This window comes from Phocoena sinus, chromosome 1 (assembly GCF_008692025.1).
Source record: "Phocoena sinus isolate mPhoSin1 chromosome 1, mPhoSin1.pri, whole genome shotgun sequence".
Lineage (NCBI taxonomy): Eukaryota > Metazoa > Chordata > Mammalia > Artiodactyla > Phocoenidae > Phocoena > Phocoena sinus.
The window spans coordinates 68,661,891-68,682,180 of record NC_045763.1 but is presented as its reverse complement, the minus strand read 5'-3'; the positions used below and the strand labels follow the sequence as shown (position 1 = coordinate 68,682,180).

The window sequence follows — 20,290 nt, the reverse complement described above, 5'->3', positions numbered from 1 at the left end:
TATTTCTATGTCTTTTCACTAAGTTGACCACCAGTGATATCTAAAATGTGTAGGTATTATCCAACTGTAACTACCCAAAATATTGGGTTGGCCAAAAAGTTTGTTTGGGTTTTTCCATAACATTTTACAGAAAAACCCAAACGAAATTTGGCCAACCCAATAACAACATTTTCAAACAAACATCTAGAAAATTAAAATTTTGGAGATATAGACCTCAGAACATCATTAATGAAAACTGATCAAGAAAGTCTGAAAGTTTAAAAAATTACATATGTTCCATTCTTAAATTCTTGCAATGAGATTTGGAATCAGTGTTTTCTTATTTCAATTTTATTTTTTGTTGTTAAATCTGTTACTATAATAATAGCAGTTAACATTTTTTTTTTTGTTTGTTTGTTTTTGCTGTACGCGGGCCTCTCACTGCTGTGGCCTCTCCCGTTGCAGAGCACAGGCTCTGGACGCGCAGGCTCAGTGGCCATGGCTCACAGGCCCAGCCGCTCTGTGGCACGTGGGATCTTCCCAGACCGGGGCACGAACCCATGTCCCCTACGTTGGCAGGCGGACTCTCAACCACTGCGCCACCAGGGAAGCCCGCAGTTAACATTTTTAAAGCACATATTGGGAATTCCCTGGAGGTTTAGTGGTTGGGACTCCACGCTTCCATTGCAGGAGGCATGGGTTCAATCCCTGGTCAGGGAACTAATATCCCGAAAGCTGGGCTGCGAGGTCAAAAAAAATAATAATAAAAAGATAAAAATACATAATAAATAAATAAATGAAACACTTATTATATGCCAAACACTACTCTAACTGCTTTCTATATTAACTCATTTAATGATTTAAGAAGTAGGCACAATTATTTTCACCATTTTACAAATGAGGAAACTAAGATGTAGAGAGGTTCAATAACTTGTCCATGGGTACACAATAAAGGTTAGATATCTGAATCCAGGCAGTCTGGCTCCAAAATCCATGCTCTTAAGCACTTAGATTATATACATTACACATATATATATATATATATATATATATATATTCAGTATATATATATATATATATACTGACACTAAGTGTACACTTATGATTAGACTTGAAAGTACGCTGCACCATGCTATTAAACACATTGCAGGCTGAGCTAACAGATGAAGAGATATTAGATTTGTTGAATAATTATTTTGTATGTTTACAACAATTTATAAAAATAAAAATTTAAGGCATATTAGGTAAAATATCCCAAAATGAAAGCTAGAAAATAATATAAATGCATGTTATATATGGAATATGTATACAGTTTCAAAATCAGACCCTTGTATATAGAAAATCTCCTTAAATTTATAGCAATGAACCTTATCTAAAGCCAGCTACCTCCCTTAATATTAAATGTTTTATATATAACATTTGTATAACATATTATACATATAATATATAATTTGTATAATATAATATATAAATGTTATGTATCATAATATAATTATGTATTATAATATCATATATAAATGTTACATATATATCAGTTTGTTTTACCATTTGCCGCCTTGCTTCTTCAAAAGCACGCCTCTCTTCTTCTAAACGTTTTCTTGCTTCCTCCTCAGCTTGCTTCCTTCGGTTTTCTTGTCTTTGTCTTTCCAATTCTTCGAAAGTCAGTTTCAATTTTCCAGGAGAAAGTGACTCTTTCTTTGCCTCACTTTCCAGTTCATCGTCCTAAGAAAACATAATGAAAACCTGTTAATCATAAAGGGATATGCTGCTAACCAACTTAACTGCTTTTATTTGTTCTTTATTAAAAAAAATTACCATGACCAATGAAAGACACTTTGCTTCCTTGAGAGACCGACGTTGTTCTTCATATCTTATATCTTCTTCATACCTGACCCTTTCCTTTTCTTCTTGTTCTTTTTCTAGATCTTCGAAATTCTTTTTCATTTTTCCAGATGTTTTGTGTGATTTGACAGGTACCACTGTTACAAGCAGTGAATCATCTCCTTCCTAATTTATAAAATAGACAATTAGCGTATTTCTTCCTAATCAAAATTTAGGTTTCATGGGACTTCCATCATTGGTGAATTTCATTACATTGCCATCAATGTTATGAAGAACAAAAATTAATATTTTTAACAGATTTCTATTAAATAGCTCTTTCTCTGAATTCATTGTACATGATGAGTCAATCTTATTGAAATCCACTGCTGACAGGGTTCAAGAAGCATCTTTTTTCCTAGAAGATGGTGTTAATACAGCTGTTTGAATAAAATTGCGTGAAATTATCTGAATTTCACTATCCGTGCACTCATCCCACAAAAGGTAATGTGCATGTGAGCATACTCTAAATCAATTTGATGGTGGATGGCTTCAGTTTAAACACACAAGAAAGGTTTCTGTGTTTGATTTTTCTCTCCATGCAAGTTTTTAAATACTTAATAAAACTAACATTTTAGCAAGGAAAAAAACCCCAGTATTTCCAAGTGATTTAGAAAACATTTATATTATGGACAAAACTCTTTGGCCTTTGGTCCTATTCAAATATTCTTAAACTTGTTTCTGAAATCCATTTTAATTAGTTCTATTACATCATCTGTTACTGCCTTTGAACTTTTTTCAAAAACAAAGAATTGTAATATGTAACACATGCCCCCTAAAATAAAACTGCTTCCAATTTATGTGGCTGTAGTTTTAGGCACACCATCAAATTGATTGATCTTTAACTTTCTCTGTTAGGTAAAAAGAGATAACTAAAATTTTTGTGGTTTGACCATTCCTTCATGGTAATAGATTCTGTACTCTCTGCTAGTATGTGATAAGCAAAACAAACTATCAGGAACTCTGAGGAAAGAAGACAGAGATAAAAAGAAAACTGCCTTTTTCAAATGTTAGCTTTCAACAATCTCAACTATTAGTAACAGTTCAAGAAATATACAGCCTTGGCAGAGTATCTCAAATTGAGACTTGTGTCTCTAACCATGAAAGCAAAAACATACTTTTCTTTAAAAACACTAAGCTATAGCATTTGAAAGTGCAAAAGTATGATCTTGCTTTGCAAAATATTTTTGTCCTTGTTGTTGTTGCTATATTTATAATAAAAAAACTCTTAATTTTTTTAATTGAAAGATTATTTGTGAATCAGATAATTTTAGGTGAATGTTTCATTAAAGGAAATGTCCATTTACCTCTGATGCTGATTCAGTTCCCGTATTGTTTATGTCCTCAATCTATTGAATAAGAATTTTATATCATTACATTACATCAGATTTCTGCTTTTTGTTTTAAACATACAACTGAAAAGTATTAGTTGTGATTTATGGTAAATTTCAAAATTTAGCATTCTGAAGTATTTTTATGTTGCTCCAAATTAGCCAATTATGTCCTTTTAAATAGAGATTAAACTTTATATTAATTTTTGCATTTTGATATCACTATCTAGGGAACAACATATTAAGAAAAAATTAAAATAAAGCCTACCTTTGTAATTCTGGAATTTGAATAATGGACCAAACTCTTATAATCTGGCTGTGAGCTTACAACCAGCAGTTATTAATTAAGCAATTTAAATGGAGCTACAGAAACATTTCCCCACTCTCTCTGCCACAGCGAAAGGAAAACCTATCATTAGCAATCAAATAATCATCATGACTATATTTTATAATATAAATAGATAGCAAAAATATAACTGACACAATAATAAAGCGCAGTAAAAGGTGTAGGCTTTCACATGGCTAGTTTAGAAGGGAAGATAATTCTGGAAATCATAATTGTTTACTCTGTATTTTGACAGATCTAGGTAGGAAAGGCCCTCATTCAAAAAGAGGGAGCTCAATTTGGCCATTAAGATTAGCTTGAGGGGCAGGCTAATGTACAATACATAACAGAGTGAGAAATGACAGAAAGGTGATTTAAATAACAATGTTTGAGATCTCAGGAAAAGGAAACATAAGCAACAGGAAAATGGAAAAAGTTAGAAAGTAAAAATTCAGATTGTTTATTGTTTTACTTTGATTTTTAACACCAGTGAAAGAGCTGGAAGTAGTTTGTTCCTCACTCAGTCTAAGGGGATTCTGCTATACCTTGTCTCATACTAGGAACTGGGCTGGCTAACTCCCTGTTCTCTCATCATCCCACTTTTCTATATTCTCTGTCAAGAAGAAATAATACATATTATTAAGATACCAAATTTCTTGAAAAAGAAATTATTCTGAACAAATCATTTATTAAAAATAAGTCTATTTTGTATCTTAATAGTTTATTTTAAATAGCTTTGTTCAGAATAATTTGCTTTGTTACAGAATTATTTATTACACTGATTTGTTGTGTAAATGATGAAGGTTTTATTGAATGATAAATGATACTATGAAAAATTTTAATGAATCTGTAATAAAATAATTACAAAATTATTTCCCTTCAAAAGAGTGTTAACAATTCCTCTACAAATCATGTTAATCTCAATAAAAAGTTCTAGGAGATATGGTGAGAAGTGAGACATTGAGAGCATAGGGAAGAAAAATTCTAAATTTTTTAACCCCAAATTTCTTTTTCTTGTTGCTACAACCTTCTCAGATTTTTATTAGCTTACAGTAGATAATAAACTATATTTAGAATAGTTTTTCTTTGTTTAGTTGGGTGTTTTTTTGTTATTTTTGCTTTATTCTTTGCTCATTTTAAACCATTATCAAAACAACAAAAGATAGAATTTTTTTTCCGTTGGGTTTCAACAAACAAAGAAAAAGATGAATTTGCCTAAGTGGCCATGGTCTCAGTATATTCATAGAGAACTAAGATATTCAGTTCAATTATAGTGCTAGCTTTCAGAAACTACCATTGAAGATCTGCTTCCCAATTATTTCTTTTATTTTTTACTTTTTTTTTTTTTTTTGTGGTACGCGGGCCTCTCACTGTTACGGCCTCTCCTGTTGCGGAGCACAGGCTCCGGACGTGCAGGCTCAGCGGGCATGGCTCATGGGCCCAGCCGCTTCGCGGCACGTGGGATCTTCCCGGACCGGGGCACGAACCCATGTCCCCTGCATCGGCAGGCAGACTCTCAACCACTGCACCACCAGGGAAGCCCCCAATTATTTCTTTTGATTTATGGAAAGAAAACTCCTTTTGCTCCTTCCCAAATCAACTTCCTTTCTCCCCTTTCTTTTCAACATCTCAATCTCCCACCAATAACCTCTTTTTCCAAGTTGTTAGACATTAACCTTGTCCATCAAAATATCCTCAAAGATAACCAGATTATACCAAATTAAGATTCTCCCCCAAATTTTATTGGTCTTTGATTCCAACATCCAGTATACGAAGTATGCCTATTTTTAATTTATCATAATATCCTAGAATCTCAGAACTGGTAATTATCTTAAATGTTACTCAGCTACCTGTCTGACTCAGGAATCCTTTCTATAGTGTTCTTGAACATGGACTTATACAAGAGGATTTTTCAAACAAACATTAAGACTCTTCTTGACTATGTCGTGCCTTACTTCTTATATTCAAAGATAGATTAAATTTTATTAGATTTGAGTGGAAAATGTATTTAATTAGGTTTTAAAATTAGACTTCCCATATTTGCAAGATGAAATTACTATTAATAGTTTATATTGCTCTACTGACATATTCTCAAATAATTTAATAGGCTAAAAATTTTATTAACCAAGATTCTCTCGCACCCTGCCATGTAGTATCCAGGGTTACTAAAGAAAGTGGTTCTTTTTCGTGATTAGTTTTCTTCCATCTCTCTCTGAGTATCCTATGTCTTCATCATATTCAAATTCACCTCAACACACATATTTCTTCTTTTTGAAACCACTGCCATATTCAGTTCTCGGGGTGGTAGTGTAATCAGTGCTTTTTGGAAAAGGGCACAGACTTAAAAGAGATAGACTAACCCCATGTGCATAATCACCATTTCCTGCCAAACACCATATATTTTAATTATATATTTTATTACCTTATTTTACGATTTGTATTATAAATATAATTACATATAGTGATATATTTTATATATAACCTAAAATATTCATTTATTATATATTGTATCCCCTTATTATAATAAGGGAACTCCCTCCTTATAACTGTATTCCCTTGTGAAATTTCATTTCTTTTTTAAAAAAATTAATTTTTGGCTGCATTGGGTCTTCATTGCTGTGTGCAGGCTTTCTCTAGTTGTGGCGAGCAGGGGCTACTCTTCATCGTGGTGTGAAGGCACGCGGGTTTCAGTAGTTGTGGCTTGTGGGCTCTAGAGCACAGGCTCAGTAGTTGTGGGCATGGGCTTAGTTGCTCTGTGGCATGTGGGATCTTCCTGGACCAGGACTCAAACCTGTGTCGCCTGCACTGGCAGGCAGATCCTTAACCACTGCACCACCAGGGAAGTCCGAAACTTCATTTCAAAATGAATACTAATCTTTGATGACTGGAGGTGGCAGAGGTAAAGTACACCAACCTTTCTTCAGACAAAGAGATGCAAAGTAATAAAATATAGGAAATTCCAATTCTTTTCTGTAATTCATCCGGCATATGACATTATTTGTCACCATAAAAATGGCTGTTTGTGCCATAAAAGTGGTTATTTGCAAAGTCAGGGTAAATAAATTTCTTTGACATGCAAATACAGCATATGCTTTGCCTTCTTTGTCACTTAAAAAAATTTTTTTTGTTTGGTTATTTTTTTGGCTGCACTGCGTGGCTTGCAGGATCTTACTTCTCTGACCAAGGATCCAACCCTGGCCCCGGCAGTGAAACCACCAAGTCCTAACCACTGGACCGCCAGGGAATTCCCTGTCATGTTTTTTAAAGAAAAGTAGTAGAAACTGAAAGAAGCATAGCAAATAGATTTAAGGCACTTAAAGAGTAGGCAAAAAAGAGCCAAGTACAATCTCACAATAAAAACGGTTATGAAAGGGGGGACCTTGAAGATGGCGGAAGAGTAAGACGCGGAGATCGCCTTCCTCCCCACGGATACACCAGAAATACATCTACACGTGGAACAACTCCTACAGAACACCTACTGAAGGCTGGCAGAAGACCTCAGACCTCCCAAAAGGCAAGAAACTCCCCACATACCTGGGTAGGGCAAAAGAAAAAACAGACACAAAAGAATAAGGACGGCACCTGCACCAGTGGGAGGGAACTGCGAAGGAGGAAAAGTTTCCACACACTAGGAAGCCCCTTCGCGGGCGGAGACTGCGGGAAGCGGAGGGGGGAGCTTCGGGACCGCGGAGGAGTGCACAGCAACGGGTGCGGAGGGCAAAGCGGGGAGATTCCTGCACAGAGGATCGGTGCTGACCGGCACTCACCAACCCGAGAGGCTTGTCTGCTCACCCACCGGGGCGGGCGGGGCTGCGAGCTGAGGCTGGGGTTTCGGTTTCGGATGGAGCGCAGGGAGAGGACTGGGGTTGGCGGCTTGAACATAGCCTAAAGGGGTTAGTGCACCGTGGCTAGCCGGGAGGGAGTCCGGGGAAAACTCTGCACCTGCTGAAGAGGCAAGAGACTTTTTCTTCCCTCTTTGTTTCCTGGTGCGCGAGGAGAGGGGTTTAAGAGCGCTGCTTAAAGGAACTCCAGAGACGGGCGAGAGCCGCGGCTAAAAGCACGAACCCCAGAGACGGGCACGAGCCGCGGCTAAAAGCGCGGACCCCAGAGACGGGCAGGAGACGCTAAGGCTGCTGCTGCCGCCACCAAGGGGCCTGTGTGCGAGCACAGGTCACACTCTCCACACCCCTCTTCCGCGGAGCCTGTGCAGCCCGCCACTGCCAGGTTCCCGGGATCCAGGGACAACTTCCCCGGGAGAACGCACGGCGGGCCTCAGGCTGGAGCAACGTCATGCCGGCCTCTGCCGCAACGTCACGCCGCCTCTGCCGCCGCAGGCCCGCCCCGCACGCAGTGCCCCTCCTTCCCCCATCCCCCAACCCCCGGCCTGAGTGAGCCGGAGGCCCCGAATCAGCGGCTCCTTTAACCCCGTCCTGTCTGAGCAAAAAACAGACGCCCGCCAGTGACCTACACGCAGAGGCAGGGTCAAATCCAAAGCTGAGCTCCTGTGAGCTGTGAGAACAAAGAAGAGAAAGGGAAATCTCTCCCAGCAGCCTCAGAAGCAGTGGATTAAAGCTCCACAATCAACTTCATATACCCTGCATCTGTGGAATACCTGAATAGACAAGGAATGATCCCAAATTGAAGAGGTGGACTTTAGGAGTGAGATCTATGATTTTTTTCCCTTTTCCTCTTTTTGTGAATGTGTACATGTATGCTTCTGTGTGAGATCTTGTCTGTATAGTCTTGCTTCCACCATTTGTCCTAGGGCTCTATCCGTCCATGGTTTTTTTAAAAAAAATTTTTTTCCTTAATAATTAATTTTAATTGTAATAACTTTATTATACTTTACCTTCGTTCTTTCTTTCTTTCTTTCCTTCCTTCCCTCCTTTAGACAACAAATCACCCCAAATTGAGGAGGTGGTCTCTGAGAGCAAGATTTATGATTTTTCCCCCCTTTACCTCTTTTTGTGAGGGTGTATGTGTATGCTTCTATGTAAGATTTTCTCTGTATAGCTTTGCTTCCAACATTTGTCCTAAGGTTCTATCCGTCACTTTTTTTTTTCTAAATATTTTTTAATTCAATAACTATATTATACTTTATTTTATATTTACTATATCTTCTTTCTTTCTGTCTTTTTTCCTTCTTTCTCTCCTTCCTTCCTTCCTTCCTCCCTCCCTCCCTCCCTCCCTCCTTTCTTTCCTTCTTTGCTTCTTTCTTCCTTCCTTCCTTTCCTCCTTTCCTTCTTTCTTTCCTCATACTTCTACTAATTCTCTCTACATTTTCTCCCTTTTATTCTGAGCCGTGTGGATGAAAGGCTCTTGGTGCTCCAGCCAGGAGTCAGGGCTCTGCCTCTGAGGTAGGAGAGCCAACTTCAGGACACTGGTCAACAAGAGACCTCCCAGCTCCACATAATATTAAACGGCGGAAATCTCCCAGAGACCTCCATCTTAACACCAGCACCCAGCTTCACTCAACGACCAGCAAGCCACAGTGCTGGACAACCTGTGCCAAACAACTAGCAAAACAGGAACACAACCCCACCCATTAGCAGAGAGGCTGCCTAAAATCATAATAAGGCCACAGACACCCCAAAACACACCACCAGACGTGAACCTGCCCACTAGAGAGACAAGATCCAGCCTCATCCACCAGAACACAGGCACTAGTCCCCTCCACCAGGAAGCATACACAACCCACTGAAACAACCTTAGCCGCTGGAGACAGACATCAAAAACAACGGAAACTACGAACCTGCAGCCGGCAAAATGGAGACCCCAAACACAGTAAGATAAGCAAAATGAGAAGACAGAAAAACACACAGCAGATGAAGAAGATAAAAATGCACCAGACCTAACAAATGAAGAGGAAATAGGCAGTCTACCTGAAAAAGAATTCAGAATAATGATAGTAAGGATGATCCGAAATCTTGGAAAGAGAATGGACAAAATGCAAGAATCAGTTAACAAGGACTTAGAAGAAATAAAGATGAAACAAGCAATGATGAACAACGCAATAAATGAAATTAAAAGTACTCTAGGGGCTTCCCAGGTGGCGCAGTGGTTTAGAGTCTGCCTGCCGATTCAGGGGACACGGGTTCGTGCCCCGGGCCGGGAAAATCCCACATGCCGTGGAGCGGCTGGGCCTGTGAGCCATGGCCGGTGGGCCTGCGCGTCCGGAGCCTGTGCTCCGCAGCGGGAGAGGCCACGACAGTGTGAGGCCCGCGTAACGCAAAAAAAAAAAAAAAAAGTACTCTAGATGGGATCAATAGCAGAATAACTGAGGCAGAAGAACGGATAAGTGACCTGGAAGATAAAATAGTGGAAATAACTACTGCAGAGCAGAATAAAGAAAAAAGAATGAAAAGAACTGAGGACAGTCTCAGAGACCTCTGGGACAACATTAAACACACCAACATTCGAATTATAGGGGTTCTAGAAGAAGAAGAGAAAAAGAAAGGGACTGAGAGAATATTTGAAGAGATTATAGTTGAAAACTTCCCTAATATGGGAAAGGAAATAGTTAATCAAGTCCAGGAAGCACAGAGAGTCCCATACAGGATAAATACAAGGAGAAATACGCCAAGACACATATCAATCAAACAGTCAAAAATTAAATACAAAGAAAGCATATTAAAAGCAGCAAGGGAAAAACAACAAATAACACACAAGGGAATCCCCATAAGGTTAACAGCTGATCTCTCAGCAGAAACCCTACAAGCCAGAAGGGAGTGGCAGGACATACTGAAAGTGATGAAGGAGAAAAACCTGCAACCAAGACTACTCTACCCAGCAAGGATCTCATTCAGATTTGATGGAGAAATTAAAACCTTTACAGACAAGCAAAAGCTGAGGGAGTTCAGCACCACCAAACCAGCTTTACAACAAATGCTAAAGGAACTTCTCTAGACAAGAAACATAAGAGAAGGAAAAGACCTATAATAACGAACCCAAAACAATTTAGAAAATGGGAATAGGAACATACATATCAATAATTACCTTAAATGTAAATGGACTAAATGCTCCCACCAAAAGACACAGATTGGCTGAATGGATACAAAAACAAGACCCTTATATATGCTGTCTACAAGAGACCCACTTCAGACCTAGAGACACATACAGACTGAAAGTAAGGGGATGGAAAAAGATATTCCATGCAAATGGAAACCAAAAGAAAGCTGGAGTAGCAATTCTCATATCAGACAAAATAGACTTTAAAATAAGGACTATTAAAAGAGACAAAGAAGGACACTACATAATGATCAAGGGATCGATCCAAGAAGAAGATATAACAATTGTAAATATTTATGCACCCAACATAGGAGCACCTCAATACATAAGGCAAATACTAACAGCCATAAAACGGGAGATCGACAGTAACACATTCGTAGTAGGGGACTTTAACACCTCACTTTCACCCACGGACAGATCATCCAAAATGAAAATAAATAAGGAAACACAAGCTTTAAATGATACATTAAACAAGATGGACTTAATTGATATTTATAGGACACTCCATCCAAAAACAACAGAATACACATTTTTCTCAAGTGCTCATGGAACATTCTCCAGGATAGATCATATCTTGGGTCACAAATCAAGCCTTGGTAAATTTAAGAAAATTGAAATTGTATCAAGTATCTTTTCTGACCACAACGCCATGAGGCTAGATATCAATTACAGGAAAAGATCTGTAAAAAATACAAACACATGGAGACTAAACAATACACTACTTAATAATGAAGTGATCACTGAAGAAATCAAAGAGGAAATAAAAAAATACCTAGAAACAAATGACAATGGAGACACAACGACCCAAAACCTATGGGATGCAGCAAAAGCAGTTCTAAGGGGGAAGTTTATAGCAATACAAGCCCACCTTAAGAAGCAGGAAACATCTCGAATAAACAACCTAACCTTGCACCTCAAGCAATTAGAGAAAGAAGAACAAAAAAACCCCAAAGCTAGTAGAAGGAAAGAAATCATAAAAATCAGATCAGAAATAAATGAAAAAGAAATGAAGGAAATGATAGCAAAGATCAATAAAACTAAAAGCTGGTTCTTTGAGAAGATAAACAAAATAGATAAACCACTAGCCAGACTCATCAAGAAAAAAAGGGAGAAGACTCAAATCAATAGAATTAGAAATGAAAAAGGAGAAGTAACAACTGACACTGCAGAAATAAAAAAAATCATGAGAGATTACTACAAGCAACTCTATGCCAATAAAATGGACAATCTGGAAGAAATGGACAAATTCTTAGAAATGCACAACCTGCCAAGACTGAATCAGGAAGAAATAGAAAATATGAACAGACCAATCACAAGCACTGAAATTGAAACTGTGATTAAAAATCTTCCAACAAACAAAAGCCCAGGACCAGATGGCTTCACAGGTGAATTCTATCAAACGTTTAGAGAAGAGCTAACACCTGTCCTTCTCAAACTCTTCCAAAATATAACAGAGGGAGGAACACTCCCAAATTCCTTCTACGAGGCCACCATCACCTTGATACCAAAACCAGACAAGGATGTCACAAAGAAAGAAAACTACAGGCCAATATCACTGATGAACATAGATGCAAAAATCCTCAACAAAATACTAGCAAACAGAATCCAACAGCACATTAAAAGGATCATACACCATGATCAAGTGGGGTTTATTCCAGGAATGCAAGGATTCTTCAATATACGCAAATCTATCAATGTGATAAACCATATTAATAAATTGAAGGAGAAAAACCATATGATCATCTCAATAGATGCAGAGAAAGCTTTCGACAAAATTCAACACCCATTTATGATTAAAACCCTGCAGAAAGTAGGCATAGAGGGAACTTTACTCAACATAATAAAGGCCATATATGACAAGCCCACAGCAAACATCATCCTCAATGGTGAAAAACTGAAAGCATTTCCACTAAGATCAGGAACAAGACAAGGTTGCCCACTCTTACCACTCTTATTCAACACAGTTTTTGAAGTTTTAGCCACAGCAATCAGAGAAGAAAAGGAAATAAAAGGAATCCAAATTGGAAAAGAAGAAGTAAAGCTGTCACTGTTTGCAGATGACATGATACTATACATAGAGAATCCTAAATATGCTACCAGAAAACTACTAGAGCTAATCAATGAATTTGGTAAAGTAGCAGGATACAAAATTAATGCACAGAAATCTCTGGCATTCCTATATACTAATGATGAAAAATCTGAAAGTGAAATCAAGAAAACACTCCCATTTACCACTGCAACAAAAAGAACAAAATATCTAGGAATAAACCTACCTAAGGAGACAAAAGACCTGTATGCAGAAAATTATAAGACACTGATGAAAGAAATTAAAGATGATACAAATAGATGGAGAGATATACCATGTTCTTGGATTGGAAGAATCAACATTGTGAAAATGACTCTACTACCCAAAGCAATCTACAGATTCAATGCAATCCCTATCAAACTACCACTGGCATTTTTCACAGAACTAGAACAAAAAAGTTCGCAATTTGTATGGAAATACAAAAGACCCCGAATAGCCAAAGCAATCTTGAGAACGAAAAAAGGAGCTGGAGGAATCAGGCTCCCTGACTGCAGACTATACTACAAAGCAACAGTAATCAAGACAGTATGGTACTGGCACAAAATCAGAAAGATAGATCAGTGGGACAGGATAGAAAGCCCAGAGATAAACCCACGCACATATGGACACCTTATCTTTGATAAAGGAGGCAGGAATGTACAGTGGAGAAAGGACAGCCTCTTCAATAAATGGTGCTGGGAAAACTGGACAGGTACATGTAAAAGTATGAGATTAGATCCCTCCCTAACACCATACACAAAAATAAGCTCAAAATGGATTAAAGACCTAAATGTAAGGCCAGAAACTATCAAACTCTTAGAGGAAAACATAGGCAGAACACTCTATGACATAAATCACAGCAAGATCCTTTCTGACCCACCTCCTAGAGTCATGGAAATAAAAACAAAAATAAACAAATGGGACCTAATGAAACTTCAAAGCTTTTGCACAGCAAAGGAAACCATAATCAAGACCAAAAGACAACCCTCAGAATGGGAGAAAACATTTGCAAATGAAGGAACTGACAAAGGATTAATCTCCAAAATTTACAAGCAGCTCATGCAGCTCAATAACAAAAAAACAAACAACCCCATCCAAAAATGGGCAGAAGACCTAAACAGACATTTCTCCAAAGAAGATATACAGAATGCCAACAAACACATGAAAGAATGCTCAACATCATTAATCATTAGAGAAATGCAAATCAAAACTACAATGAGATATCATCTCACACCAGTCAGAATGGCCATCATCAAAAAATCTAGAAACAATAAATGCTGGAGAGGGTGTGGAGAAAAGGGGACACTCTTGCACTGCTGGTGGGAATGTGAATTGGTTCAGCCACTATGGAGAACAGTATGGAGGTTCCTTAAAAAACTACAAATAGAATTACCATATGACCCAGCAATCCCACTACTGGGCATATACCCTGAGAAAACCAAAATTCAAAAAGAGTCATGTACCAAAATGTTCATTGCAGCTCTATTTACAATAGCCTGGAGATGGAAACAACCTAAGCGCCCATCATCGGATGAATGGATAAAGAAGATGTGGCACATATACACAATGGAATATTACTCAGCCTTAAAAAGAAATGAAATTGAGCTATTTGTAATGAGATGGATAGACCTAGAGTCTGTCATACAGAGTGAAGTAAGTCAGAAAGACAAAGACAAATACCGTATGCTAACACATATATATGGAATTTAAGGGGAAAAAATGTCATGAAAAACCTAAGGGTAAGACAGGAATAAAGACGCAGACCTACTGGAGAACGGACTTGAGGATATGGGGAGGGGGAAGGGTGAGTTTTGACAGGGCGAGAGAGAGTCATGGACATATACACACTAACAAACGTAGTAAGGTAGATAGCTGGGGGGAAGCAGCCGCAAGGCACAGGGATATTAGCTCGGTGCTTTGTGACAGCCTGGAGGGGTGGGATGGGGAGAGTGGGAGGGAGGGAGACGCAAGAAGGAAGACATATGGGAACATATGTATATGTATAGCTGATTCACTTTGTTATAAAGCAGAAACTAACACACCATTGTAAAGCAATTATACCCCAATAAAGATGTTTAAAAAAAAAAAAAATGTTCATTGCAGCTCTATTTACAATAGCCCGGAGATGGAAAGAACCTAAGCGCCCATCATCGGACGAATGGATAAAGAAGATGTGGCACATATACACAATGGAATATTACTCAGCCTTAAAAAGAAACGAAATTGAGCTATTTGTAATGAGATGGATAGACCCAGAGTCTGTCATACAGAGTGAAGTAAGTCAGAAAGAAAAAGGCAAATACCGTATGCTAACACATATATATGGAATTTAAGAAAAAAAATGTCATGAAGAACCTAGGGGTAAGACAGGAATAAAGACACAGACCTACTGGAGAACGGAATTGAGGATATGGGGAGGGGGAAGGGTGAGCTTTGATAGGGCGAGAGAGAGTCATGGACATATACACACTAACAAACGTAGTAAGGTAGATAGCTAGTGGGAAGCAGCCGCATGGCACAGGGATATTAGCTCGGTGCTTTGTGACAGCCTGGAGGGGTGGGATAGGGAGAGTGGGAGGGAGGGAGACGCAAGAGGGAAGACATATGGGAACATATGTATATGTATAACTGATTCACTTTGTTATAAAGCAGAAACTAACACACCATTGTAAAGCAATTATACCCCAATAAAGATGTTAAAAAAATTAAAAAAAAAATAAAGAAGGAAAAAAAAACGGTTATTGAAAGACAATATACTGTGAAGACGATGTTGGGATAGTTGTTAAAATACTGATGACAGAAGGAGGAGAAACTAAAATGATTTCATGACATTTTATCTATATGTACCATTATTTAGGTGAGACATTTATTTATAGCCCCCTTACTTTGTACCAGGCACTGTACTAAGTGCTTTGCATTTATTAACTCATATAATCTTATTAAAAACGCTAGGAGATATACCATTATTGTCTTGTTAAGCTCAATACATTGATCATCTCTTTTGATCCTACAGTGTAGACAAGGTTAAAGTACATAAGCAATATAACTGTCTTCTGTGTCTTTTTTCTATGTCTCTATGACAACAGATCGTTTATAATATAAAACAGATATCAATATATTAAAGAAATTTTTGTGAATTGACCAGTTCTTTACTTAATAAAATGTAATTATGACTATTAGAATTTCAAGTTTCTATGTCATTACACACATGAATCATTTGGAGAGATTAGCTTTTTCTGGAAATTAGATCAGATTCTTGAGTATTTTAAAATACTTACCAGCTTCTTAGGTCTCATGCTCTGAGAAGAAAATATATGGGAATTCTAAGTTCATTAAGAGACTATATAAAATCATAGTAATAATGTTTTTCTCCCTCTAATTTGTCCTCTGTGGCTATGGGCAACAGTAATGGCTATATGAAGGAAATGACTGTCACACATTTCTCCCTTCTACTACCGTCCCCAACTTAAAAAACAAAGCTAAGCCAGCTAATAATACCATTATTGAATAAAATGTGACTTGAATGTGTTTCAAATAATTGAGTAGGAAGATATCCTAATTAAGCCTGTGTTTGATAATAACCAGCAAGTATTTTTTGATTGCTATTAAAAGACCAGCATTTTGTTATATGCTTGTGGATAGTTTATGTGTGAACTTGCCTTATATCTTTGTAAAATTCTCTAATGTGTCAAGAAAAATAATGAATGTGGACAGTGTAAGGAATGCAGAGAGAATGATAAGATGGTATATAACAAAAGTCATCTCAGTATTCAACCTTGAAATAGGCACATTCTGCCCTTATCCTTCTAGGCATTTGATGTTAAATATTTGTGCTTAAGATCTTATTTCCATGTTAGCTACTATTTAATAGGTTTATGTTATATTAAAATATTTTGATTAGGCAGCATACTGATTAGTTTTACTCTGTACCATTAGTTTCTGAAGCAAATACCAAATTAATATCTAGTGTATACCTGCTCAGCCCTTTTTGCTAATTCACGTTGTATCTTCCTCTTTTCTAACATATCCTGCTCAATTCTGCGTTTTCGTTCCTCTTCTGTTCTCTTCCTTTGTTCCTCTTGTCTTTGTTTCTCCATTTCAGCAAATTTACCTTTAACAGTTCCTAAGAATATATGAAACATGTTTGATATTTTGCTATGCTTCCTTTTTTGCAATTTTATTTACAATTTGCCCCTCAAGTGTCTTACCTGTTAGCTTTGGGACGTAAGCCTTTTCTACTTTAGAAGATACCTCTTCCTCATCATCAGAAGCAAGCATTTCTTTAATCTAGATGGTTAAATAAATTAATATGAACATATCCAAACTTTAGACTAGATCACATTATATGCAGAGTTTGCAATTAGCTTATAAACACAGAAAATATTAATTATAGTTAATATGGAATGTGGTTAATGTGAATAACAAATAAAATGTAAAGATGAAAATGAATATTTGCATGAGAATAAAATAAAATAAAATAACCTCCTGCTTTCTCCTGTTCCATTCTCTCTCTCTAATATATTGTTCTTTTCTTCTTTGCTTTTCGGTTCTAGATCTCCTTTGATTTCTTTCTTCCCTGGCTCTCTGCATGGCTTCAAACTTATCCTTTACATCACCCTTGCCAAGTTTTGGCACATAGGTTTTTGGTACAGGTTTAGATGAAGAAAGCAGAAGCTTCATTAGAAGAAAATAAAGAGAAGAAAGTTAAAAAAAATAAGAAAGGAAGAAATTAGGTAAAGGTAGATCAGAATAAGCAATATAAGAAATACTTATTGAAACAGACTATAGATAGAAATGAGTTTGAAACCTTTATTTGTATAATCGGAATCTGATTAGATACTTTCTAAAGTCTAAGTATGAAAAATGAAATTACAGAAAATATGAGAGTAAAAATGTTATTAATATAAAGCAAAGAAGTCCCATTTTGTAGGTGTGTTCCACTGAAGCTGAAGGCTAGCAAAATATAAAAACTGAAGACTGGATTCCAATTTAAAACAACCTGTATTTTATTGTCCTATTTCATTACATTAAAGATTCAGATTTTACATCTCTTGCTTAAAAGATACCAAGACTAATTTTAATAAGTTAGATGAAGTTGAAAACAAAGCAAAAAGTTTAAGACTAATTCACATAAGCCTAATTCTTGCTTGTTTCCATATCTAATATCAGCAAAACTGAAGGCCTTTACTTCTCATTTGTGGCTGAGGTGAGCCAAGGTCTTTGTGCACAAGCAGTGATTTTTGTTGTTACTACTGCTATACTGCCCATCTAGAACTTCTTTAAACCCAAGTTGAAAATACGTAAAAATGCTGCATCAGGGCTTCCCTGGTGGCGCAGTGGTTGAGAGTCTGCCTGCCGATGCAGGGGACGCGGGTTCGTGCCCCGGTCTGGGAGGATCCCGCATGCCGCGGAGCGGCTGGGCCCGTGAGCCATGGCCGCTGGGCCTGCGCGTCCGGAGCCTGTCCTCCGCAACGGGAGGGGCCACAGCAGTGAGAGGCCCGCGTAACGCATAAAAAAAAAAAAAAAAAAAAAAAAAAAAAAAAAAAAAAAAATGCTGCATCATTCCAAGTAGGAGGTGCCCTGAGAGGAAAATTCCTAAATAACAAAAGAGCTTTCCAAAGAAGGAGGAATCTGTTAAAAGACTAGAGAAATGATTTTCCTCCATCTGAAACCAGGAAAGCAAATTATTTTCATCTTTTTGAAAATTAAACTGATCTCTAAAAGAAGTTTCAGAAAATAAAACTTCATTGCCTCAGAACACCAAACCCTTTCTTCTAGTGATAATGGCAAATTGCATAATTAATCTGTGCCATACCCAGCCCCTATTTTATTTTCTACTTATGGTACCATTGGCCATTTTAAGGTTTTTTAAAGTTTATAATTTTGGGGTGTCAGCAACTGATTTCTTCTTATTACAATTCTCAGTAACAACAGCCAAGAACCAGAAAAAGGCCTAAGATAAGTTTAATTGCAGATGCTAGAAGAAGTAGCTAAGAAGGATCCTCACCTGAGAGTGAATTATCTCTTTCTCCTTAAAGTATATACATCAATTCTGTTTTTTTAATACTGAAAAAATAACTTCTAAAATTTATCAAGGTATTAAAATCTACTCAAGATGCCAGACATCACATCCACTTCACTATCACTCACAAAACTTAATAATCATGCTTCCTAGATAAGAATCCAAACGAAAATACTGGGCCCAAGACCAGCCTGTAAATTTTACCTCTTCTTATGTTTTACATCTTGACACTATGTCACTATGAACTCCTGTGAATGACCTTTCCACCAGTTGCCCTTTTCAGCAATTCTACAGTCAACCCTATGATTCCCCCATTTTTTAACTTTTAAGACTTACCTCAGCCTTTTGAGAAATATCATTCATGTTTGCTCTATGCGGTCTTGGGGTGATTATGAAGCTTTGTAATTTTTTTCACCTGAAAAAAATATATTAGTATTGAATAAGAATTTTAATGCCTTAATTTTTTAATATGCTGTGTATTTTTTTAAGAGAAATAGCACGTTAATTGCCCCTCAAAGAATAATGACATCATCCAAGCAAGTAATAAATTATAATAACCCTCAGCTTTTCCCAAGATTCAGGGTATAGAAGGTACAAGGTGCAAGGTGTTAAAAGATTCTTGTAAGTTTACAGCCCAGAATAACTTAGTGAACGTATCAAGTACCCTTGCAAAAAATTTGTATTCTGCAGTTATTGGATGTATTATTCTATAATTATCAATGGGGCCAAGGTGGTTGATTGTGTTATTTAGGTCTTCTATGTCTTTACTAAAAAAAAAAATTTGGGGCCTAGTTCTATCAGTCTTAAACTATATGGAATTTTCTACTCCTTTATTATTTTATTTAGTTTTGGCTGTGTCCGGTCTTAGTTGAGGCATGTGGGATCTTCGTTGAGGCATGAGGGATCTTTTTGTGGCAGCGCAGGCTCTTCATTGTGGTGTGTGGGTTTTCTCTTCTCTAGTTGTGGCACGCAGGCTCCAGGGCACATGGGCTCTGTAGTTGTGGCGCGTGGGTTGCAGAGCACGTGGGCTCTGTAGTTTGCAGCACGTGGGCTCTAGTTGAGGCACGCGAGCTTAGCAGTTGTGGCGCACAGACTTAGTTGCCCCGCGGCATGTGGGATCTTAGTTCCCTGACCAGGGATCGAACCCATGTCCCCTGCATTGTAAGGCGGATTCTTTACCACTGGACCACCAGGGAAGTCCCTGTCTATTCCTTTAATTCTGTCATTTTTGTTTTATGCAATTTCAAACTTTACAAATGCATATGTTATGACTATAATATCTTCTTCTTGAATTGGCTCTTTCATCAGTATGAAATTTCCCTCTTCTTACCTCATTGTCTTGAATTTATCTGTTATTAAAATAGCCACACCAACTTTCTTTAGTTTTCATGGTGTATAATTTTCTAGCCATTTACTTTCAACCTATTTATCCCTTTATATGTAAAGCACATCTCTTGGACACAGCATATAATTGGATCTTGCATTTTTAAAAATTAAATTCTGATAATATCTTTTAATTGCAGTGTTTAGCCCATTAACATTTAAGGTAACTATGTATATGAATGGACTCAAGCCTACCATTTTACTATTTGTTTATTGTTTGCCCCTCTTTTTTGCTCCTCTATTATTCTTTTTCTGCCTACTTCTGTATTAATTGAATAATTTTTAGAATTTTATCTATT

At 37.3% G+C, this 20,290-nt stretch overlaps 1 protein-coding gene across 8 annotated transcripts in view; it reads right to left on the bottom strand.

Moving 5' to 3' along the window:
- NEXN (nexilin F-actin binding protein) overlaps positions 1–20,290 on the bottom strand; it is a 72,514-nt gene that overhangs the window by 28,560 nt on the left and 23,664 nt on the right. For 6 of the 8 annotated variants that reach the window (XM_032611413.1, XM_032611421.1, XM_032611431.1 and 3 more), the window contains 6 exons: positions 18,945–19,023; positions 16,795–16,873; positions 16,561–16,709; positions 3,165–3,206; positions 1,795–1,986; positions 1,525–1,701 (listed from right to left, as the gene is read on the bottom strand). In XM_032611413.1, the coding sequence (XP_032467304.1) occupies positions 1,525–1,701; positions 1,795–1,986; positions 3,165–3,206; positions 16,561–16,709; positions 16,795–16,873; positions 18,945–18,971 (666 nt within the window). In that variant the 5' untranslated portion in view covers positions 18,972–19,023. The remainder of the gene's footprint in view (positions 1–1,524; positions 1,702–1,794; positions 1,987–3,164; positions 3,207–16,560; positions 16,710–16,794; positions 16,874–18,944; positions 19,024–20,290) is intronic. The other 2 variants (XM_032611463.1, XM_032611469.1) reach the window with 1 other exon arrangement.